This window comes from Dipodomys ordii, unplaced genomic scaffold (assembly GCF_000151885.1).
Source record: "Dipodomys ordii isolate 6190 unplaced genomic scaffold, Dord_2.0 Scaffold54, whole genome shotgun sequence".
Lineage (NCBI taxonomy): Eukaryota > Metazoa > Chordata > Mammalia > Rodentia > Heteromyidae > Dipodomys > Dipodomys ordii.
This window is the reverse complement of record NW_012267270.1, coordinates 4,559,244-4,581,633: the sequence shown is the minus strand read 5'-3', so window position 1 is coordinate 4,581,633 and position 22,390 is coordinate 4,559,244. Positions and strand designations below refer to the sequence as shown.

The following is a 22,390-nucleotide window of genomic DNA, read 5'->3' as shown; positions in this document are numbered from 1 at the left end:
GCACTTTAACAATAGCCAATGTTTACTGGGCATGGCTGTATGCCAGATGAGAGATAAATATACTAACGTTATCTTTGAATTTAACACTTAACAGCTGGCCTTTCTGATAGGCCCATTAATAGCACCCTTTATGAGTGCTCTAACACATTTAGAGATATTGAGTGACATGCTGAAGCCACACAGCTCAATGAAGGACCAGGATTTGAACCCTGATTCAAGAGTTGGACAGACAGCAGGGCACTGGTGGCTCATGCCTGTAATCCTAGCTACTCAGGAGGCTGAGATCTGAGGATCACGGTTCAAAGCCAGCCCGGGCAAGGAAAGTCCGTGAGACTCTTATCTCCAATAAACCACTAGAAAACCAGAAGTGGCGCTGTGGCTCAAGCGGTACAGCGCTTGCCTTGAGCTTTAGAGCTGAGGGATGGTGCGGAACCCAAGAGTTCAAGCCCCACAACCGACAAAAAAAAAACAAAAGAGCTGGACAGGGTAGCACACACCTGAAATCCCAGCACTGGGGAGACAGAGGCAGAATGATCATGAGTTTGAGGCCAAGGTGACATTATCTAAAAAGAAATGTACCAGTTACCTGACTTATGATACCATAACCCCTCTGCACATCACCTTTATAAAAAAGTTTGAGGCCAATCTAGACTATATAGTAATTAAAAATCTTCCACCTCCACTGCAGTTGCCTTCTTCTGGAACACAAGAGCTGGAAGCGCCCCCAGAACTGTTAGCGAAATGAGCTTCCTTCCCATAGCTTAGTCTACTCCTTCCCCTCTCCACAGCTTAGCATGCTCCCTTCCTAGGCAACACCAGGCCCATGTAGTGAAGGCAGTAAATAATCATCCTCCAACCTCCTTTACCTTGGGATGGCACTTCTCTGGGGCAGCTACCACCATAGAAGGCAACAAGAGCCCCTTAGACTGACCTTCAGCTCTGGGCAGTTGCAGGACCCCTTATCTACTATTTAGACAGCAGCCATAAATCCTAGTCCACCATGATGAAGCCCCTGGCCCACACACGTCCTCACCAGGATCTCTGCCTCCTAGCCCCATCTAGCCCCTCCTAAACCTCTAGCTTATATAGGTCACCTCAGACAATAGCTGGTACTTCTCACTTCTATCTTGTGAGAAGGGGTCTTGCCGGCCCTCTTTCCTGGCACTAAACCTTCGTTCTCTGTACCTGGATGTCTGCATGGTTCTCTGGCAAAGCCTAATAATCTTTCAAGAACCCTATGTGCTTCCTCTGGAGTAAGTCCCACTCAAAGAGCATCTCAGGGTCCACCTCCAACCCCAATGGGCTTAGCTCAGTGAACTGCGAGTTCTCTGCAGCTGGGCTGACCTAACGCCTTTCTGGTGCAGAATCAACATCTGCCTCTCTCCTGCTTCCTGAGGAAGGCCAGCCCCTGTCCTATAAGGTTTTATTCTTTCTTTTTTTTTTTTGTAAGTCCTGGGGCTTGGACACAATGCTTGGGCACTGTCCCCAAGCTGCTTTGGCTCAATGGCTAGTGCTCTACCACTTGAGCCACAGTGCCACTTCTAGCTTTTTCTGCTTGTGTGGTAATGAGGAATTGAACCCAGGGCTTCAAGTACGCAAGGCAAGCGCTCTACCACCGAGCCACCTTCCCAGCCTGAAAGGTGACTTTTTTTTTGTCAGTTGTGGGGCTCAAACTTGGGGCTTGAATGCTGTCACTGAGCTTTTGTGCTTAAGGCTAGCACTCTACCACTTTGAGCCACAGTGCCATTTCCAGTTTTCTTTTTTCTTTTTTGGGTCCAGTCGTGGGGCCTGAACTCTGGGCCTGGGCGCTGTCCCTCAGCTCTTCAGCTCAAGGCTAGCGCACTACCACTTGAGCCACAGCGCCACTTCCGGCTTTTTTCTTTTTGCTTATGTGGTGCTGAGGAATCGAACCCAGGGTCTCGAGCATGCAATGCAAGCGCTCTACCACTGAGCCACCTTCCCAGCCCAAAATCTATTCTTTTTTTTTTTTTTTTTTGCGTTCAGTCATGGGGCCTGAACTCTGGGCCTGGGCGCTGTCCCTCAGCTCTTCAGCTCAAGGCAAGCGCTCTACCACTTGAGCTACAGCGCCACTTCCGGTTTTCTGGTGGTTCAATGGACATAGGAGTCTCACGGTCTCTCTTGCCTGGGCTGGCTTTGAACCGCGGTCATCAGATCTCAGCCTCCTGAGTAGCTAGGATTACAGGCGTGAGCCACCAGCGCCCAGCTCCATGTATTATTTTTAAAACGAGAAAAATCAACCTACAAAACAAGGTTGGGAATCTTCCTGGAGTCCCCAGTCCCACGCCAAGTCTACAGGCTTAGCAAGGAATGCAAGCCCTACCAACCCCTAGGACTCCACCAGCTTCCAAAAGAGTCGCTTCCCGCCCCCCAGGCCCCCCCCAGGCCCCCCGCACGCCCCGCACACGCGGCCCACTCCGCAGCCGGCCGCCTCCACTCGGCGAGGCCAGCGCGCCGCACCGATCACCAGCTCCACGTGACCAGCGCCGCCACACGTGACCGACGTCGCGCCCGGTGGGCGTCACGTGACCGAATCAAGTCGTCTGCACATTGTAGGAATTTCCCCCGAGGGCCAGGCCGGACATTCCGACTCCCCCGTTCTCCTGCCAGCCACCTCCTGCTTGCAACAGGGCCGCGGAGTCTCTCAAATGTTGTCTTCTAGAGTGGCGTCAGGAGGCCCCGGCCCGCCGTGCAGCGAGTCCCGGAAGTGACGTCTCCCAGAGGGGCCGGAAGTGGCAGTGGAGGGAGGGAAGATGGCGGAGGTGGTGAGTCCGGTGCCTGGGGCGGGGCGGAGGGAGCCAGGGGAGGTGGGTAGAGCCCGAGGCCCCCCAGTAGCCGACCCTGGCGCCCCGCTGTCTCCCCAGGGGGAGATAATCGAGGGTTGCCGCCTACCCGTGCTGCGGCGGAACCAGGACAACGAAGATGAGTGGCGTGAGTGACGTAGGGGGGCGGGGCCAAGGAACCCGAGGCGCGGGGCGGAGGGAGTCCTCGGAACCCCTGGGAGAGGGCGGAGCCTCTGGAATCCCGGGGCGGGCGGGCGTGAGTACTCCGGAGGGCGTGGCTCCGAGATGGACCGGGCGGGGCCAGGAGCTGGGGTGGCACTTCGTTCCTGGAGGGGGCTTGGGCTAGAGCTTCCAAGTGTTGGAGTAGTGGGTTCAGACATGGGGGTTGGGTTCAGGTTGTAGAAAGGTGGAGCCTCATAGCCTGGTCTGAGACTCCTGTTTGTGTTGTTCCCATAGCCCTGGCTGAGATCCTAAGCGTGAAGGACATCAGTGGCCGGAAGCTTTTCTACGTCCATTACATTGACTGTGAGTTCTGGGTCTGGGTGGGTTGGGGCTGCTGGGTAGGGTGAGGGGCAGCCTCTGGCATTCCCTCCTGAGCCACTCCCACTGCTGCAGTCAACAAACGTCTGGATGAATGGGTGACCCATGAGCGGCTGGACCTAAAGAAGATCCAGTTCCCCAAGAAAGAGGCCAAGACCCCAACCAAGAACGGACTTCCTGGGTCCCGCCCCGGCTCTCCAGAGAGAGAGGTGGTGAGTAGGTCCCCCACTTCACCTCTTCTCTGCTGCCTCTTCCTTCTCTCATCTCTTGGCCTTAGGGGCTGGATGGGCAGGAGGAGGCGGCACACTCCCACCTTGACTATAGCTTGCAAAGGACGGGGGCCAAATTGCAGATGTAGTTTTCAGAGTCCAGTGATTATTACTGAGTCCTTGAGAAAGCATTGGGTGGGGTTTGATCACTCCATGATGAGGGGCCCCTCCTCCCCTTCGCCATCCCACCACCATCCCCACCCCAGAGGAAGACCCTGGACCTATCTCTACAGCCGGCCTCCGCCCAGGCCAGTGGGAAGACCTTGCCAATCCCGGTCCAGATCACACTCCGCTTCAACCTGCCTAAGGAGCGGGAGGCCATTCCCGGTGGTGAGCCCGACCAGCCGCTCTCCTCCAGCTCCTGCCTGCAACCCAACCACCGCTCAACGGTACCCTCAGCAATTCCAGGGACCTTGCTTTCTTCTCAGGTCCCACCTTCTCTACCTTCTGACCCACCTTTTTTGGTTTCTCTCTGCAGAAACGGAAGGTGGAGGTGGTTTCACCAGCAACGCCAGTGCCTAACGAGACAGCCCCAGCTTCAGTGTTTCCTCAGGTGAGTCCCCTCAGTCACTCACCTTCCTTTCTGCTCTCTGGCCGCCTCCTTCAGGCTCATCTCACAGCCACTCCTTCTTTTACCATCTCTGCAGAATGGATCAGCCCGCAGGGCAGTGGCAGCTCAGCCTGGACGGAAGCGGAAGTCAAATTGCTTGGGCACTGATGAGGTGTGTCTATGGAGCAGTGGATGAGGGAAGCTGGGGTGCAAAGTCTAATCACTGTCAAGTTTAAAACTAAACAAAGGGGGCTGGGAAGGTGGCTCAGTGGTAGAGCGCTTGCCTTGCATGCATGAGGCCCTGGGTTCAATTCCTCAGCAGAAAAAGACAAAGTGGCGCTGTAGCTCAAGTGGTAGAGCGCTAGCCTTGAGCTGAAGAGCTGAGGGACAGCGCCCTGGCCCAGAGTTCAGGCCCCACAACTGACCAAAAAAATAAAAAAACAAAACAAGGGTATTGGGTAGTGATGGTAGGATTGGAAACGTGGCAGAGCGTGGTTCAGACTGGCTCTTGCATAATCTTTTCCAAATAACCCAATTTTTCAGCTTTGTTTTCCTTATTTTGGAAGGTGAGGCTTATGGTACTTTCCCCATAGCGGCCATTAGGCTTGCAGGAGGAAGCTTGCACAGGACTGGGAGTTACAATGTTCTTGCTAAGCTGTCTCCTTTAACCTGGACTCTTCCACTGGCCCCTGGTAGGACTCTCAGGACAGCTCAGATGGAATACCATCAGCACCACGCATGACTGGTAGTTTGGTGTCAGACCGGAGTCACGACGACATTGTCACCCGGATGAAGAACATAGAGTGTATCGAGCTGGGCCGACACCGCCTCAAGCCGTGGTACTTCTCCCCGTACCCACAGGAGCTCACCACATTGCCTGTCTTGTACCTGTGCGAATTCTGCCTCAAATACGGCCGTAGCCTCAAGTGTCTGCAGCGCCACTTGGTATGAAGGGTCCCAGGAGGCTTCCCTCACAGCATCCCCACTCCAGCCTCTGCCCCTGACCTCCTCTCTTCCTCAGACCAAGTGTGACCTGCGGCACCCTCCAGGCAATGAGATTTATCGCAAAGGCACCATCTCCTTCTTTGAGATTGATGGGCGGAAAAACAAGGTCAGTGAGTGAGGGTAGTGGGACCTGGTATAAGCCAAGTGAGCAACTGAAGATTCAGCCTGTTTTTATTGAATTCCTGCCATAAGGCAGGTGGTGGGGGATACAGATGACCAAGAGTTAGACTTCTCTGAGAGTCATAGCTGAAATAGATATTAAGACCTGGTGCTTCATGCCTGTAATCCTGGCTACTCGGGGCTGCGATTAGAGGATCATGGTTGGTTGGAAGCTAGCCTGGGCAGGAAAGTCTGTGAGATTCTTGTCTCTAATTCACCAACATAAAGCCAGAAGGGGAGGTGTGGCTCAAGTGGTATAGACTTTCATCCTTGAGTGAAAAAGCCAAGTGAGAATATGAGGCCAAGGGTTCAAGCCCTGGTACTGACACACATACTCAATAAGTGCCAGCTACTGCCATCCTGTTTTGAGAAGTCATGAATGAAGGGCAGATTAGCAGAGTTTAGAAAAAGTAATCGTCAAGGCTTCACAAGTGTCCTTGAGCCTGGATGTGAAGGAGAAAGTAAGGAAATTCTAATCATTGGGTTCTTAGGGCATGCACAGACCTCCAGGATACTGTGTGAAAGGCAATGGTCACTGTGGCTAAAAGCGAAAGCATAGAGGGTAAAGCAAGGTAAGGGACAGTTCAGGTCAATGGGGAAAGATGGGCCACAAGATTGACTGGGATCTGCCCTGGTGAGAAATCTGGTTAAGTGTGGACCTGGACATTCATGGGTATGGCCCAATACGTACAAGCTGTATCTGGCTGGCTACTCAGGAAGTGGAGGCAGGAAGACAGTTTGAGGCCAGGGGCCCGGAAGGTGGCTCAGTGGTAGAGCACTTGTCTTGCATGCCTGAGGCCCTGGGTTCGATTCCTTAGCACCACATAAGCAAAAAGAAAAAAGCGGTAAGTGGCGCTGTGGCTCAAGTGGTAGAGTGCTAGCCTTGAGCTGAAGAGTTGAGGGACAGTGCCCAGGCCCAGAGTTCAAGCCCCACGACCGGACCAAAAAAAAAAAAAGAAAGTTTGAGGCCAGCCTCAAGTTCACAAGATCCTGTCTCAGAAACAAAATATAAACAAGGGCTGGGAAGGTGGCTCAGTGGTAGAGCTCTTGTCTTGCATGCATGAGGCCCTGGGTTCAATTCCTCAGCACCACATAAGCAAAATGAAAAAAGCCAGAAGTGGTGCTGTGGCTCAAGTGGTAGAGCGCTAGCCTTGAGGCCCAGAGTTCAAGCCCCACGACCGATCAAAAAAAAAAAAAATTAAAAATGGGGGCTGGGAAGGTGGCTCAGTGGTAGAGTGCTTGCCTTGCATGCCTGAGGCCCTGGGTTCGATTCCTCAGCACCACATAAAGCAAAAAACAAAAAGCCAGAAGTGGCGCTGTGGCTCAAGTGGTAGAGTGCTAGCCTTGAGCTGAAGAGCCGAGGGAGAGTGCCCAGGCCCAGAGTTCAGGCCCCACGACTGGACCCCCCCCCCCAAATAAAAATAAACAAAAGGGCTGGTGGCATGGCTGTCTAACACTCAAAAGTCTTGGGTTTAATCATCAATATGGGGGGGGGGCAGCTGTGTCTGAAATTCCTCTTGATACCACGGATATAAAGCAGCCAGATTATTTGTAATTCTGGGGGATCACCCAAGACTGTTATTTTGTTCCAAGTACATAGAATAGTGGCTTAATTCTCAAGATTAATGACTGTGAGCTAAAACCATTAGGATTTTGACTTTCCAGATGGGCAGAGTTTCAGTCTTGAGAGTTGGTAGGAGTCTGACTTATTTGTGGTTTGTTTTGTTTTGCAGTCCTGGGGTTTGAACTCAGTGCCAGGGCACTGTTCCTGAGCTTTTTGGCTCAAAGTTAACACTCTACCTTGAGCCACAGCACCACCTCTGGCTTTTTCTGTTTATGTGATACTGAGGAATCAAACCCAGGGCTTCATGCATGCTAGGCAAGCACTTTACCACTGAGCCACCTTCCCAGCCCCTGACTTCTTCAAAAGTTAAAAAAATTAAAAATTAAAAAATCAGAGGCCAGGCACTGGTGGCTTATACCTGTAATCCTACCTATTCAGGAGACTGAGATGTGAGGATCGTAGTTCAAAGCCAGTCTGGGCAGGGAAGTTTATGAGGCCTATCTCCAGTTAACCACCAAAAAACCAGAAGTGGTGCTGTGGCTCAAGTGGTAGAGCATTCCCCTTGAGCTGAAGAGCTGATGGACAGTACCCAAGCCCAGAGTTCAAGCCTCATGACCAGCAACAACAGAAAAAAACAGCAGAGGGCGTCCAGTGCCAATGGCTCATGCTTATAATTCTAGCTATTCAGAGGGCTGAGATATGAGGACTACAGTCCACAGCCAGCCCATACAGAGTCCGTGAGAGGGGCTGGGAAGGTGGCTCAGTGGTAGAGCGCTTGCCTTGCATGCATGAGGCCCTGGGTTCGATTCCTCAGTACCACATAACCAAAAAGAAAACAAGCCGGAAGTGGTGCTGTGGCTTAAGTGGTGGAGCGCTAGCCTTGAGCTGAAAAGCTGAGGGACAGCACCCAGGCCGAGTTCAGGCCCCACAACCGGACCCCAAAAAAAAAAACAACAAAAAAACAGAGTCCATGAGACTTTTACCTCCAGTAAACCACCCAAAAGCAGGAAGTGGAGCTGTGGCTCAAATGCAAGAGTGTTAGCCTTCAGCAAAATAAGCTCAGGAACAGCACCCAGGCCTGTGGCTTGATTAAAACAAAAGAAAGCCAGCAGATGGCCGTGGAGTCCCCCAGATCAGGCTTAGGCAGAAGTAACGGGGGACAGAGGAAACCTGCATGTCTTATAAGTGACTAGACATCAGTATGGAACTGGTATGTGGACTCACAGACGCTGAAAAATGGCCCTGCCTAAATAAGTGACAGTGATCTGACTGGTGGAGTAGGTGAAGCCCCAGGAAGCAATTGCCATCACCTATCCACCCTGGTCATAGCTCCCCAAAGTAATGACAGACCTTTTTCCTTTGCAGAGTTATTCCCAGAACCTGTGTCTTTTAGCCAAGTGTTTCCTTGACCACAAGACCCTGTACTATGACACAGACCCCTTCCTCTTCTACGTGATGACAGAGTATGACTGCAAGGGCTTTCACATCGTGGGCTACTTCTCCAAGGTCAGCTATCACCCAGACTGTCCCTCGGTCCTACCAGAGTCAGACCCCTTCCCTTATTAACCTGCACCTCTCTTCCAGGAGAAGGAGTCCACAGAAGACTATAATGTGGCCTGCATCTTGACCCTGCCTCCTTACCAGCGCCGGGGCTATGGCAAATTGCTGATTGAGTTCAGTGAGTATGCATGCTGCCAGCCAGGTCTAGAGGGACAGACAGGCCCAGGCCCAGAACAAATACACCCTCACCTGTTTCACAGACAGGCCAGGTTGCTGCCATTCTCAGCCCTGGTAGTATAGCCCAATCACCATAGGAACTGGCTAAAAATAGAGGTGGGATTCAACTAAGGTCTCTTCCCTGCTGGAGTAGGTTCTCAACCCCTACTACTTTTTGGCTAGTTTTCTAAGCACCACTCAACTTTTTCCAAACTGGGCTCCTCTGCCTGGAGCCCTTAAGAACTTACTCATCTCTCTGGGCCTATCCCATGATACAAATTATTGACCAAGGACCCATGGTTCATATCTCCAGGACCCCTGCAGGTAGTAAATGTTTAGAAGGCTGTTAATACAAGGCCCAGCGTATCTATAACCTCAGCTACTTGGGAGATGAAGGGGAGGGAGGACTGTGGTTCAAGACTGGTCCATGCAAAAATTGATTGAGATACTATGTTAAGCCTTGTAGAGGCATGCACCTAAAATCTCAGCTACATGGGAGGCAAAGGTAGGACCACAGTCCAAAGCAGTAAGTGGTAATACTCTTTCTGAAAAATAAAGCAAAAAAGGGCTGAAGGCATAGCTCTAATGGCAGACCACCTGCCTAGCAAGTATAAGGCTATGTGTTCAGACACCAGCACCACCAAAAAAAAAGGGCATAGAAAAAGTCTTTGATCAAGTTACCAATTATAAGATGGACTTGGGCTGTTCCTTTTGTTGTTCCAAGTAAATCTTTTTTTTTTTTGGGGTGGGGGTGGGGGTCCGGTCATGGGGCCTGAACTCTGGGCCTGGGCTCTGTCCCTCAGCTCTTCAGCTCAAGGCTAGCGCTCTACCACTTGAGCTACAGCACCCCATCTGGCTTTTTCTGCTTATGTGGTGCTGAGGAATCAATCCCAGGGCCTCATGCATGCGAGGCAAGCGCTCTACCACTGAGCCACCTTCCCAGCCCCCCAAGTAAATCTTGAAGCCCAGGAGGGATGCTTTCTAGCCTCACTTCACCCCCCATTCATCTCAGCACTCTCCAAAGTACTGGAATATCCAAGTTCTGACTCTGACCTAGGAGTCAGAATTCTTAGCTGTTTGCCCAGTGAAGACACTGATCTGACCTGACCAAGATCATAGTCCACTTGAGAAATTTTTTATTGATCAAATGGTATACCCAAATGGGTCACATCTGTGGCAAACTCAGCTTGGTAGAGCATGTAGAGGAATACACAAAAAAGTCAAGACTTGGGGCTGAGAAGGTGGCTCAGTGGTAGAGCGCTTGCTTTGCATGTATGAGGCCCTCGGTTTGATTCCTCAGCACCACATAACCAAAAAGAAAAAAAGCCGGAAGTGGCGCTATGTAGCTCAAGTGGTAGAGCGCTAGCCTTGAGCTGAAGAGCTGAGGGACAGTGCCCAGGCCCAGAGTTCAGAAAAAAGTCAAGTCAAGACTTTTCTGGGGGTGGACTCTGTCCAACAGGGCACCTCAAAGCACAATTCCACATAGCTCACAAGGTGGATGTTCCCTGGGAGGGGCTGTGGTGGTGAATATGGCCTTAGTGGATCTGTGAGGACCACATGCAGTGGGGATCCAGCAGAGCTGAGTAAGAAACCACTGTGCCCTCTTCCCCTTCTTGCTTCCTCTCTCCACACCAGCCTCTTGGTCTGTCTTACCACAGGATGCTTGGGTCAAGTCACAGTAGACTGGGAAGAGGGTAAGACTGATGATATGTAGCAAGGGTGGAAAAGCAGAAAGCTCCAAGGTTCACCATGAGGCCAGTTATAGCTGCAGGTGAGGAAGGGCTTCTGTGGTATGTCAGAGACATACCAGGGCCATAGCAAAAAATTAAAAGTCCCTGTGGAAGAGCAGTGAAGCCACTCAGCTCTACAAAGCCTTTGGAGCTCACCAGAATCTGTCTGGCAGTGCCCATTAGTTAGCCCAAATAGGCAGAAGCTGCTGTGAAGTTAGGTCACTTACTTGGTTTTGTGTAATGACCTTCCCTGAGATGGGAAGCATCTAGATGTGCTTTCCAACCCTGACAACCACAGCTGATCTTAGATCAGCTGATACTCCCAGGGTCACAGCTGGGGGACTGATTTCACCAATTCAGGCATCCTCGGGACGGGGCACAGATGATGGCTGGCCTCACCTCCCCACCCCCCACCCCCATCCCTTAAACAGGATATAAGGGAATGAAAAGCAAAGGAAAATTGGTGGCATTTTTCTCTCCATAAGCCTTTGTGTTTACATTCTCCCAGTTTATGTATAAGCCTTCGCTGGCTCCTGAGCACCCCTGGATTGCAGCTGCTGCTTGGTGCCTTCAATTCCTCATCTGCTCAGTTTGCAGATGAAGAGTGAATGCCTACTTGACCTTTCTGAGGAAAGGTGGAGATAGAGCAGAAAAGCCACATAACCCAAGGTTGCAAGTGCCAAACATGACGACTAGGATGAGAAACAGCCTAACTCTGCAGCTGCTACTGTTGTGTGGTTGCCTGTGTGCACTTGTGACTACTCACCCACCCTCTCCTGCTCCACAATGCTTCAGGCTATGAACTCTCCAAAGTGGAAGGGAAGACAGGGACCCCTGAGAAGCCCCTTTCGGATCTTGGCCTCCTATCCTACCGAAGTTACTGGTCCCAGACCATTTTGGAGATCTTGATGGGGCTGAAGTCAGAGAGTGGGGAGAGGCCACAGATCACCATCAAGTGAGTTTGGCTTTGTACCTGGGAAATGCATGGCATGATGTCTGTCCCTGGGGGTCCTGGGGACAGATGAGGGCCCTCAGAGAAGCTGACCTTTGCTCCCTTCTCCCCCAGTGAGATCAGTGAAATCACAAGCATCAAGAAAGAGGATGTCATATCCACCTTGCAGTACCTCAACCTCATCAATTACTACAAGGTAGGAGGCATGCCAGGGAGGTAAGCCAGAGGGTGTAGGTTGTAGGCCCTGTGTGGCTATGGCTGATTATCTGCTGGGCCCATCTCCTATCCAGGGACAGTACATCCTGACTTTGTCAGAAGACATCGTGGATGGGCATGAGCGAGCTATGCTCAAGAGGCTCCTTCGAATTGACTCCAAGTGTCTGCATTTCACTCCCAAGGACTGGAGCAAGAGAGGAAAGTGGTGACCAGGCATTGCCCATCACAGCACCACGACAGCTGTCAGAAACAGGACTGGCAGCCTATTCTGCCCCTAGCAGGGCTCCCAAGAGGCACACCAAGGAAGAGAAGGCAGCCAAGGGAGACAGGGCTGAGGACAGTTCCAGAAGACAGGCCTGGGAGGGGCCGGGATCAAGGCGAGCTCAGGGCTAAGCTAGTTCCAAGGACAACTGGCCACATGCCCAGGCCTGCTCTGAACCAGAGACCAGAGGAAGCTAAGCAGCTGTGTACAGTAATATGGGACAGGGGACACTGTACAGAGGGTTGGTGATTGTAAAAATTTCTTTTGTAAAGTAGGAGCTGGGGGTGGGATGGATGCTGGCTGCAAAATCTGGCCTCCTTTGCTCTAATTGCCCCCAGCAATAAATTGTCTCTATAGGCCAGAGCCACCAAAGAGTTCTTGTGGAAGAAGGAACCAAGCTGGCTTTGGGACACCAATGTGCCCACAGACTCACAGGTGCTGTGAAGAGGCTGTTTATTGGGAGAACAAAATCAGTGGCTTCAAAGTGAAGTGAAGTTACTGGTGTGAACAGATCTGTAGCTTTCAAGCTGTTTCTCAGTCCTCAGGCACCTGTGCGTGAATCTGCAACGGGAAGTCGCCTCCACTGTAGTAAATTCTAAGATTCCAGAGCCTACTACCCAGGAAGGAGCTAGCTACTCAGAACGACACCCCCTTTTAACAGCCGAGGAGCACGTGGGAGATAGCTGTGCTTCCCATCCTTCCCCGTCTTATCCCATGGTGTTTCAGCGATAAGGCCCCAAATCCACTAGGGACAAGATTCCGGGAGGGGACAGGCCTGGGAGGAAGAGGTCCCCAGTGTACTCACCGCTGCAGCGAGGTCGGGCCAAGCCAGCGCCCCATGAACTTTGGCATCTGGGCCAGGGGTGGTCTCCAAGCCCCACAGGGTGAAGCGGCTGAAACTGCCAGTGGCTTCGATAAAGCGGTCCTGGAAAGGGGCCCACTCAGCACTGGAACTGCTGCTCCTCCCGCACCCCGGCCTCCCCTGTCCCTTGGCTCACAAAGTCCCGCTCCAGCGGCTCCTGCTCTTCGTCTCCGCCGTTCTTCAGGCTCTCCGAGAAGTCCTGTTTCCTCAGCCCGTCACCCTTTCCCTCGGTCACCATCACGTATCCAGCGAGGCCAGAGGGCACGGCCACCTCCTCGCCCCGGAGGCTACGGCCCCGGAACGACACCTGGAGTCCTGCCGGAGGGAGGACCGGGTCCCCGATCAGGCCAGCCCGGTACACAAGCTCTGCGGGTGAGCGCGCCCGCTCGAACGAACCACGATACCCAGGAGCCCTCGCGGCACCCGCGAGGAGCGCAAAGACTGCTGGGAGCAGGAGTGGACCAGTGGCTCACCGTCAGGGCCTTGACGGATGGCAGGCGTGAAGAACCGCTCCACTGGTGCGGGCCGGTTCGCCAGGACTTCGCAGGGCAGGAGGTGTAGCGTCACCGGGGCTGCGTCCCGCAGAGTAGCGGGGCGTAGGTGGACGCGCTGCCTTCCAACGATCGTAGGGTCGCTGCTCTCCATCACCTGACGCTCCCTGGCAGAAGCCAAAGCTGGCGGGTAAAGCACGCAGGGTGTGTCGGGAGGCTGGGGCCATGGCGCGAACCCTCATGGGAAATGTAGTCCGGAAGGCCGGGCAATGTCGCGCAGCCTCGTGGGAAGTGTAGTCTTCCGAAAAGGCCCGCTTCCCTAGTGGCAAGTTCCTGCGTTTCCCTGTAACAATAAAAAACAAAGACAGACAAACAAAAAACCGCTTTGTAAAAAATTTAAAGCTGTTGCGAAGAGTGCTCTTTTTATACCGGCAGGAAGATAGGTTATTTTTTAGTTTAATAGAGTCACCAACGCTTTTCTCACATTTACTTAAGCTATTTTACTTGTTGTCTTGCAAACCTGTATACAAGAAAAACTTTTCTGGAGGCTGGGAATGTGGCTTAGTGGTAGAATGGTAGAGCGCTTGTTCGGTTCCTCGGTAGAGCCCTGGGTTCGGTTCCTCAGCATCACATACACAGAAAAAGCAGAAGTGGTGCTGTGGCTCAAGTAGTAGAGTGCTAGCCTTCAGCACCGAGAGGCTCAAGGAATTCAAGTTCCAGGACTGGCAAAGAGGGGTGGGGGGAGGGAGAGAGAGATTTTTATTACTTTACAGAAAACTTATTTTTTGTAGTCAGATTTTATCAGCCATTTTTATTTTTTGCAATACCTTTTGAACTTCATATTCCTTCAGATACCCAACATGCATACTTTGTCAAGTTTTTCCTTAAATCAAACATGTAAAGGTCCAGTGTCAGTGACTCATGCCTGTAATCCTAACTACTCAGGAGACTGAGATCTGAAAATTGGAGTTTGAAGGCAGCTTGGCCAGAAAAGTCTTTGAGAGAGTCTTATCTCCAATAAACTACTCAAAAAAGCCCATGCTGCCAATGTGGCTTAGCAGTAGAGTGCTTGCCTGGCATGCATGAAGCCCTGGGTTCAGTTCCTCAGTACCACATACACAGAAAAAGCTGGAAGGGGCTCAAGTGCCATCCTTGAGCAAAAGAAGCTCAGGGACAGCGCCCAGGCCCAGAATCCAAGCCCCAGGACTGGCAAAAAAAAAAAAAAAAAAAAAAAGTTTTCCTTCAGTAGTACCTTATTTCTTTAATAATTACAGCATTAGCGTCCATCTAGTCTTCTGTCCTTCAAGTTAAGATTTGTTAGGGTATTTCATGACAGGATGGGCACTAGTGGCTCATGCTTGTAATCCTAGCTACTGAGAGAACTGAGATCTGAGGATCATGGTTCTTGAGACTCATCTCCAATTTAACCACCAAAAGGCCAGAAGTGGAGCTGTGGCTCAAATGGTAGAGTACTACCTTTGGGCACAAAAGCTCAGAGACAGTGCCCAGGCCCTGAGCTCAAGCCTCAGAATCAGCACCAGAAAAAAAGAGAGTATATGGTAGAGCAAACCTGCTCATCCCTTTAAACAAAAAAAGAGGGAGAATGTGAGAGCCTGAAAATCCAAGCTGTGAGACCCCGAAAGGATTGGGAGTGTGAAAGGCCTTTTCCCAATGTACTCTGAGAACGCTGAGTTTCTTGGAAATACGTCTGTCCTGGCTTATCGGGAATTCAGATTTCTATCCTGGCTGTGGTCTAACTCCATGCTGGGGGTAGATTAAGGTTTATGCAAATTGTAAGCTGTTTACTGTTTAGATCTCTTGGAATGAGGTGGTCATCTACCACTTGTATACAAAAATACTGTCACGTTGAAGTTTATACCTTACTTTCTGCACACGCTGCCCTATACAAGACCAATGAAAACCTTGGTGAATGGAACCTTGGGATCTGAAGATGGTGGGAGGCTATAGGTCCTCTGGTACCCCAAACCTCAATTCTAAGGACTAGCCTCCATTATTGCCTTGCTCCCAGTCCCGGTAGGTTGCAACAGGAGAAGATAGGGCTCTGGTCTCATTACCACCTTTGAGTAACACATTCAATGATCTAACAACCTCCTACTGGTCCCACTTCCCGGGAGGTTCCACTTCCCAGGAGCACTGCCCTGAAGGGCCAAGCACTGCCTGGGGTCCACACGTTTTTGGATGTGCTGAGGAACCCAGGAACACTAAGCTACACTCCGGCTTGGGGGACAATGCTTAAGATCCAGACTATATCAAGATGTTTGAATTCAGGATCTCTCACTTAGCGGGCAGGTGCTCCACCACTGGAGCCATGCTTCTGGCACTAACATGCATTTAAGGCACACTAAGCTGTGTTTTTTTTTTTTTTTGGGTCCGGTTGTGGGGCCTGAACTCTGGGCCTGGGCGCTGTCCCTCAGCTCTTCAACTCAAGGCTAGTGCTCTACCACTTGAGCCACAGCGCCACTTGCGGCTTTTTTCTTTGCTTATGTGGTGCTGAGGAATCGAACCCAGGGCCACAGGCATGCAAGGCAAGCGCTCTACCACTGAGCCACCTTACCCAGCCCCTAAGCTGTGTCTTTTTATGGTTTGATAGTTTATTTCTTTTTGGTACCAAATAATAGTCAATTGTTTAGATGTGCCATTTGCTTACAGAGAGATATCTTGATTGCTGCTAAGGTTGGGCAATTATGAGTAAATCTGTTATTGGCATACATGTAAAAGTTTTTATATGGACTTAAGCTTTCAAGTTGTTTGAGTAAATACCAAAGAGTACCATTGGCTGGGCGCTGGTGGCTCACGCCTGTAATCCTAGCTACTCAGGAGGCTGAGATCTGAGGATCGCGGTTCAAAGCCAGCCCGGGCAGGAGAGACCGTGAGACTCCTATCTGCAATAAACCACCAGAAAACCGGAAGTGGCGCTGTAGCTCAAGTGGTAGAGAGTGCTAGCCTTGAGTTGAAGAGCTGAAGGACAGCGCCCAGGCCCAGAGTTCAAGCCCCACGACCGACAAAAAAAAAAAAAAACAAAGAGTACCATTGCTGTATCATATAGTAGGAGTGTTTGGTTTTGTAAGAAACTGACAAATTAGCTTCCCAAGTGCCTACCTTCCACTTTCCAGCCAGCCTGAGAGTTCCTGTTGCTCCACATACTTGTTAGCATTTGGTGGTGTCAGTGTTTTGGATTCTGGTCATTCTAATAGGTGTAGGGGTGATACCGGACTTTGCTTGTACTGGCCTTAAAGTCAATATTCTCCCTTCCTGCCTTCCATGTGCTACCACTTCCTGCTTGCTCTTTGTATTATCCTTATATCAAGAAATCTTGCTATAAATACCTATTAATCCTACAAATTTTGCTGGGATTCTGTTGTAGTATTTGGGCTGAACTCAGGCCCCTGGCACATTCTAGAAGGCACTCTACCACTTAAGTCATGCCTCCAGCTCTCTGCATTTATCATTTCACTTGATAATCACCCAATTCAGAGAGTAGGAGACCTGCCGGGTCCCCCTCACACCTACCCACTTACCCGAGTCCTGAGATTACAGATGTGTTCCAGAAACATAACCCATAAAATTAAGTAGTGTTTCCTTGGTTTTCAGTGAACTTTTTTAGAAACCATCAAACCCAGAAATAATCATTGAAACCCCAATTTATAGCCTATTGGTGAGAATCATAGGTCATAACCTTGGACATCCAACTGGTAGGTGAAGACTGGCAGTCTTGCAGGACTGAGTCTATAGCCTGTTTTGGTGGAGAAGCTAGAGGTCACCTGGTGTCCAGCACTGGAAGAGTGGATGGATAAAATGATGTATTAGTGGGCAAACACATGGGACAAGAAGATGACTGAGTTGTTATATGGAGAAGTTAGCTTTTTTGTTTTCTTGTTTCTTTTTTTGTGCTGGTCTTAGGGCTTGTACTCAGAGCCTGGGTGCTGTCCCTGAGCTTCTTTTGCTCAAGGCTAGCATTCCACCACTTAAGCCTCAGTGCTACTTCTGGCTTTTTCTGAGTAGTTTATTTGAGGTAAGGGTCTCATGGGCTTTCCTGCCTCCACTGGCTTCCAACCCTGATCTTCAGACCTCAGCCTCCTTGAGTAGCTAGGATTACAGGTGTGAGCCACCAGGGTCTGGCTGTCCCCAAGTTTTTGTGCTTAAGGCTAGTGTTCCATCACTTGAGCCACAACTCCACTTCTGGCGTTTTTGGTGCTTAATTGATCATAGTCTCACAGACTGTCCTGCTCTAGCTGTTTTTGAACTGCAATCTTCACATCTCAGCCTCCTGACTAGCTAGAATCTGTCCTTTGTGGCAGAGGCCCAAACTTGACAGTTCAACAACAGCAACATGTCTCTGGCTTTGTGGGGGTGGAGAGGCAATGACACCAGTCCACCCCCATCCCAGGGTCCAGGTCCAGTTTCCTGGTGCTGAGAGGACAGCACTGCACACAGGGCAGTGTGTTCCAATAGTGCTAGTGGTAGTAGCCCAGAAGCTGACCTTTCCAGCCTTCCCCAGGGCTTGGCACAGATGACTTACACCTATAATCCTAAGTATTCAGGAGACTGAAATCTGAGGATCATGGTTCAAACCTAGCTTGGGCAGGAAAATTCATAAGACTCTTCGCTCCAATAAACTACCAAAAATATCTGGAAGTGGATGTGTGGCTCAAATGGTAAAGCAACATAAGCTCATGGATGAGCTGGGAATGTGGCTTAGTGGTACAGTGCTTGCCTAGCACACATAAAGCCCTGGGTCCGATTCCTCAGTACTACATAAACAGAAAAAGTGGTGCTGTGGCTCAAGTGGTAGAGTGCTAGCCTTGAGCAAAAGAAGCTCAGGAACAGTGCCCAAGATCTGAGTTCAAGCCCCAGGATTGGCAAAAAGAAAAAAGCTCAAGGACAGCAACTAGGCCCTGAGTTCAAGCCCCAGGACCAACAAAAATATATAAGAAAGTGCCTGTGGTTTTGTCTTCCATCCTTTCTGCTGAAAATAGCTGGAGACGTTGTTTCCTGAACTGACTGCTTTCTGATTTGGGAATGGCTTGCCAGTGACAGAGTAAGTTAATTCTACGACTTGAGCTTAAAACTGGCCCTGCACTTTGACCCATAACCACTTCCACTGGCCCTGCCCCTTCTTTCCTCTCCTAGTCTGTCCCAGCCAAGAGAGCAAGACTGGCTCATAAGAAACCTGCGGGTTGGGAGCCCAGGGGCTCCAGAAGAGGCCCTTCCTCCGGGAGGGCTCAAGCCCAAGGTCATTCTCCCACTCAGCACTGCTGGCTGTGGTGTCCAAGGCATCCTGGGGTCTTGTGTGGCCCCTGAAGACTGTGTTCCATGTGTGGGCAGGGAAAGCCACTACAGGATGACAACATGCAACTCCCAATCAGCTGGTGATCTTGGTCAACCTCTTTGGCCTACAGGTTTCCTCATCTGTGAGGCCCTGAAAGCAGCTACAAGGTTGACACTAAGCAACATACCTGAAAATATTGGCTGGGCACTAGCAGCCATAGTTGGCCTCCATATAAGGGACCAAGTTATTCTAATGCAAGAAGAGACCTAAGCATAGACTGGGTTTCCGGGGAGGGGGCTGAGGCTAGGAGAAGCCAGCTTGATTTTAGCACAGATCACCCCCACCCCCATTCTGCCCGAAACCCTTCCTGGCAGGCTCCACTCAGCACAGTAGGAGGAGCTGCTGATTCAGGCTGCCAGTCTGCCATCCTATGGAGCTGGAAGGTTGGAAGACAGCACCCCCAGCTGAGGAAGCCCATGCTGCCGCTTCCCTCCTGCGTTGCTGAGTGGTCTTAGCACATGCCCTCCAGAGATTCTGGACACAGCCTGAGCAGGAAGGAACTAGGGAGCCCGCATTTTTTGGGTTTCATCTACAACTTCTTTCTTTCTTTTTTGGTCGGCCGTGGGGCTTGAACTCTGGGCCTGGGCGCTGTCCCTCAGCTCTTCAGCTCAAGGCAAGCGCTCTACCACTTGAGCTACAGCGCCACTTCCGGTTTTCTGGTGGTTTATTGGAGATAGGAGTCTCATGGTCTCTCCTGCCCGGGCTGGCTTTGAACTGCGATCCTCAGATCTCAGCCTCCTGAGTAGCTAGGATTACAGGCGTGAGCCACCAGCGCCCGGCTCATCTACAACTTCTTTCTGTGTGTGCCAGTTCTGGAACTTCAGCTCGGCCTAGATGCTATTCCACGGCTAGCTCCATTGTCTATCTTTTTTTTTTGCTGGTAAACTAGAAAGAAGAGTCCCATAGACTTTCTGCCTGGGCTGGCTTTGAAACTCAATCCTCAGATCTCAGCCTCCTGAGTAGCAAGGATTATACTCATGAGCAACCAATGCCCAGCGTTAGTCTGGAACTTTCTTGGGGCCTAAGATCCCACCCTAGTGAGCCTGTTCCTATCCAGGGTTCAAGAGTAAACAAGCCCAATGAGGGTTACTGGCAGTTACAGGTTTTTATGGAATAAGAGCTCCAGACGCATAGCCTCTTTGTAGCCCATCTAAGGTCAGTCCCTACAAAGACCATAGTCCTGCTCCACATTGAGCTCCTGGGGCTCACTCAGCAGGCTGAAAGCCCACGGAGGTAGTCACCAGCCAGTGGCAACACAGCCCAGTCATCTGTCCGCAGAGCCACGGGCACTCCATCCCCCCGGGCCATCTCCAGCCGCAGCAGCAGCATGGAGTCCGGAGGCAGCCGGACAGCTATGTGGTAGCTGGTGGGAGGCTGTGCCACCACTACAAAGGGCCCTAGGTGGCGGGCCACCAAAGTCTCCAGGCTCTGTGGCCCAAGTGGGCACCACACACGGCTTTCTGCACCCTTCGGTAGGCAAGAGTCCCAGAGCTCCTCAAAGAAGTTCGATTCAGCCCCCTTGGGGGCCTGGGGGAAAGGTAGAAAGAGGTCAGCGAAGCTCACTGCCAGGGGTGGCAGGCAGGCGTGGCAGGTGAGGCCAGCAGGGGTCGTGTACAGGGCCTGGACATCCAGCTGTGCAGGGGCTGGGCATCGAGGCTGCAGGGACAGGGACAGAGGGTGGGTGGGGCGGCCAGGACACAGGCAGGGCACGTGGATGGCCTCCAAGGGACCATAGAGCTGTCCTTCCACATGGAAGCGCAGCTCCAGGGAATAGACAGGCTCCAGCGTCTCCACCTGGAGCTGGAGCACTGGGAATGGGCCTTTTGCCCTCTGGGGCCCCAGGCTCAGCTGAATTGGGGCCGGGGTCTCCTGTACCATCAGTGTTGCTGTAAAGCCCTGGTTCTCAGCCACCAGGGAAGAGGCCAGTGCAGGCACAGCAAGGGAGGGGCCCAGTGCCATTCCCAACTTGGGCCCTGCCAGGTGGGCTAAAAGGATGTAGTACAGACGGGCGTGATCCCGCCCATCAGGGTCCTCTAGCTGTCTGGCCAACACCTGCAGCAAATCCGCCAGGCCAGCACCTCCGCTTGTCTGCAGCAAGACCCGGCAGACCCCCAGCAGAGCCTGCTGCAAGCCCCAGTCAGTGCAGTGAGCGGCTGCAGCCTGCAGGAAGCTGAGGGTGGCGTTCTGAGCATCCCCTCCTGCCACCTTTGCCAGCATGTGCAGATGCCAGCGGAGAGCTTCATCCCTGACTGGCCTGGACACCACTTCCTGCCTCAGCACCTGTCTGAGGGGCTCCCTGAGTTCAGGCCCCAACTGATCCAACAAGTCCACAAAGTGGGGGGCAAGCACAGGCCGAGCTTGGTAAAGTTGAGCCAGTCCATGGATCAAGGGTGTTACCACTGTGAGTTGCTTGGCCAGGCAGCTGGCAACCAGGTAGGAGGCCTGGAAACAGAGAATGGCCAGTGCGCGGGGTCCACCCTCCAGAGCTGCCCTCTGCCGCAAGCCAGCCAGCAGCTCCTCCAGGTACTGCTGTGGGCTCTGGACTCGGCCTTTCTCCTCGTCCTCGTCTTCGGCACAGCACAGGCACAGCAAATGCAGGCGGGCCAGGAGGGCCATCGGCTCATGCAGGAGGCTGGGCATGAGGCTGCGGCACAGCTGGGGTCCCAGCAGCAGCGGGGCAGCCTCCTCCCCCTCCGGGCCCAGTGGCCAGTTCTCAGGGAAGGTCAGGATACAGTGCAGGTAGAAGAGATGGGTGGGTTGGGGTAGGGATGGGTGCTGGGCTGCCAGGGTGAGCCGGCGGAGCAGCAGGGCCTCATCCTGGGCAGTGAACAGCGCCTCACCAAAAGCTGCCTTGAGAGCCAGAATAGAGTGCAGCAGGGCCAGCTGCGCTGTTCCCAGCAGGCGAACCAGTTGTGGCTTGAAGAGCACTGGTGGCTGAGTCCGCAGACCTCGCAGGGCCCAGCCCAGAAGCCACAGAAGCTGGGCCTGGGCCACAGGAGTGAGCAGGTAGGAAGCGTCCAGCAGCTGGGCCACAGTGGCCCTCAGCTCCTGGGTGTCTTCGGAGCTGGGTTCTCCCTCTGCAGGGCCCTGCTCCCCTTCTGCTGTCGGCCAGCAGGGTGCCTGGGGCTGAAGGTGGACATCTCCTTTGGCCAGTGTCCAGTCCCAGGCGCTGCCCCCGGAGGAGACCCCTGCCAGCAGCAGGCTGCGCAGTCCAGCCCCAGATCTGCCGCGGACCAGCAGCGTGTGGCGCAGCGTCAGCGCCAGCAGCAGGCTGAGGGGCTGCACGGGACCCCCTTGCCCCAGCAGGCTCCGCAGTGGCCCAAGGCTGCCCCCCAGCAGCCCAGGCTGGCAGCTCTCCAGCTCGCGAAGGCACTCGCACGCCGTGGCCTGCAGGGGGCGCTGTTCCGAGGCGGGGCCAAAGCTTCGCCCTACATCCCGGCCGGAGGCCAGGCCGAGCAGGAGGGGCAGGAGCCGGCCGGAAGCTCCCGAGCTGGGGCCCAGGGCGCCGCCTGCCACCAGGACGGTGGTAGTGGCCAGCAACAGGGGCCGTCGGAGGGCTGAGGGTCGCGGGGGCAGGAGAACGAGGGTGTCCAACAGGGAGGTGGCGGCCGCCTCCGCCGCAGGGGCGTCAGGCCACAGCTGGGCTGGGTACTCCAAGCTCAGGGCCAGCAGGGAAACCTGGGGTGGAGGATTGAGGAGGTGAAAGGCCTGGAGACAGGTTCCGCGGGGTGACGGGCAGGGGCCGCGCGGGGCCTACCTTCGTCGGCTCGCTCAGCTTCTCGCTCCTCAGGTCACTCAGCAGGTCACGACCCAGGTGCTCGCCCTCGGCCCCGGCCAGGAAGGCGGCGGGGCTGGTTCGGAAGGCCCCCAGGCGCTGGGCCCAGGCGTCCCGGCTCGGGGGCCCCATGGCGGGGCGGCGATCG

The 22,390-nt window shown here is 52.9% G+C and overlaps 3 protein-coding genes across 7 annotated transcripts; 1 reads left to right on the top strand and 2 right to left on the bottom strand.

Moving 5' to 3' along the window:
* Positions 1 to 2,525: 2,525 nt before the first annotated feature.
* Positions 2,526 to 12,127, top strand: Kat5 (K(lysine) acetyltransferase 5). 5 transcript variants are annotated; one of them, XM_013021081.1, is made up of 14 exons: positions 2,584 to 2,783; positions 2,883 to 2,949; positions 3,258 to 3,326; positions 3,417 to 3,553; positions 3,844 to 3,999; positions 4,089 to 4,163; positions 4,258 to 4,332; positions 4,857 to 5,105; positions 5,182 to 5,271; positions 8,254 to 8,394; positions 8,473 to 8,566; positions 11,130 to 11,289; positions 11,401 to 11,482; positions 11,577 to 12,127. In XM_013021081.1, the coding sequence occupies exons 1-14, from the start codon at positions 2,772 to 2,774 to the stop codon at positions 11,709 to 11,711; spliced, it is 1,542 nt and encodes a 513-aa protein (XP_012876535.1). In that variant the 5' UTR covers positions 2,584 to 2,771; the 3' UTR covers positions 11,712 to 12,127. The 5 variants fall into 5 exon arrangements, with proteins under 5 accessions (XP_012876532.1, XP_012876536.1, XP_012876535.1 ...); XM_013021080.1 differs by having other exon boundaries at positions 3,817 to 3,999; XM_013021078.1 differs by having other exon boundaries at positions 2,526 to 2,949.
* Positions 12,128 to 12,200: 73 nt separating this feature from the next.
* On the bottom strand, positions 12,201 to 13,460 carry Rnaseh2c (ribonuclease H2, subunit C). The gene is made up of 4 exons (XM_013021084.1): positions 13,100 to 13,460; positions 12,763 to 12,941; positions 12,570 to 12,689; positions 12,201 to 12,325 (listed from the first exon to the last, which is right to left on the bottom strand). The coding sequence occupies exons 1-4, from the start codon at positions 13,269 to 13,271 to the stop codon at positions 12,299 to 12,301; spliced, it is 498 nt and encodes a 165-aa protein (XP_012876538.1). The 5' UTR covers positions 13,272 to 13,460; the 3' UTR covers positions 12,201 to 12,298.
* A 5,769-nt stretch (positions 13,461 to 19,229) lies between these two features.
* On the bottom strand, positions 19,230 to 22,374 carry Ap5b1 (adaptor-related protein complex 5, beta 1 subunit). Its single transcript, XM_013020849.1, has 2 exons — positions 22,225 to 22,374; positions 19,230 to 22,145 (listed from the first exon to the last, which is right to left on the bottom strand). The coding sequence occupies exons 1-2, from the start codon at positions 22,372 to 22,374 to the stop codon at positions 19,677 to 19,679; spliced, it is 2,619 nt and encodes an 872-aa protein (XP_012876303.1). The 3' UTR covers positions 19,230 to 19,676.
* Positions 22,375 to 22,390: the final 16 nt, after the last annotated feature.

Coding starts and splice junctions, on each gene's coding strand:
- Rnaseh2c (XM_013021084.1), bottom strand. CDS start 13,271: ATGGAGAGCAGCGACCCTACGATCGTTGGAAGGCAGCGCGTCCACCTA. Junction 12,690..12,762: donor AGCCGCTGGAGCGGGACTTT/GTGAGCCAAGGG, acceptor GCCCCTTTCCAG/GACCGCTTTATCGAAGCCAC. Junction 12,326..12,569: donor GGCCCGACCTCGCTGCAGCG/GTGAGTACACTG, acceptor TTCCCGTTGCAG/ATTCACGCACAGGTGCCTGA.
- Kat5 (XM_013021078.1), top strand. CDS start 2,772: ATGGCGGAGGTGGTGAGTCCGGTGCCTGGGGCGGGGCGGAGGGAGCCA. Junction 3,554..3,843: donor GCTCTCCAGAGAGAGAGGTG/GTGAGTAGGTCC, acceptor CTATCTCTACAG/CCGGCCTCCGCCCAGGCCAG. Junction 11,483..11,576: donor ACCTCATCAATTACTACAAG/GTAGGAGGCATG, acceptor TCTCCTATCCAG/GGACAGTACATCCTGACTTT.
- Ap5b1 (XM_013020849.1), bottom strand. CDS start 22,374: ATGGGGCCCCCGAGCCGGGACGCCTGGGCCCAGCGCCTGGGGGCCTTC. Junction 22,146..22,224: donor AGCTGAGCGAGCCGACGAAG/GTAGGCCCCGCG, acceptor CCTCCACCCCAG/GTTTCCCTGCTGGCCCTGAG.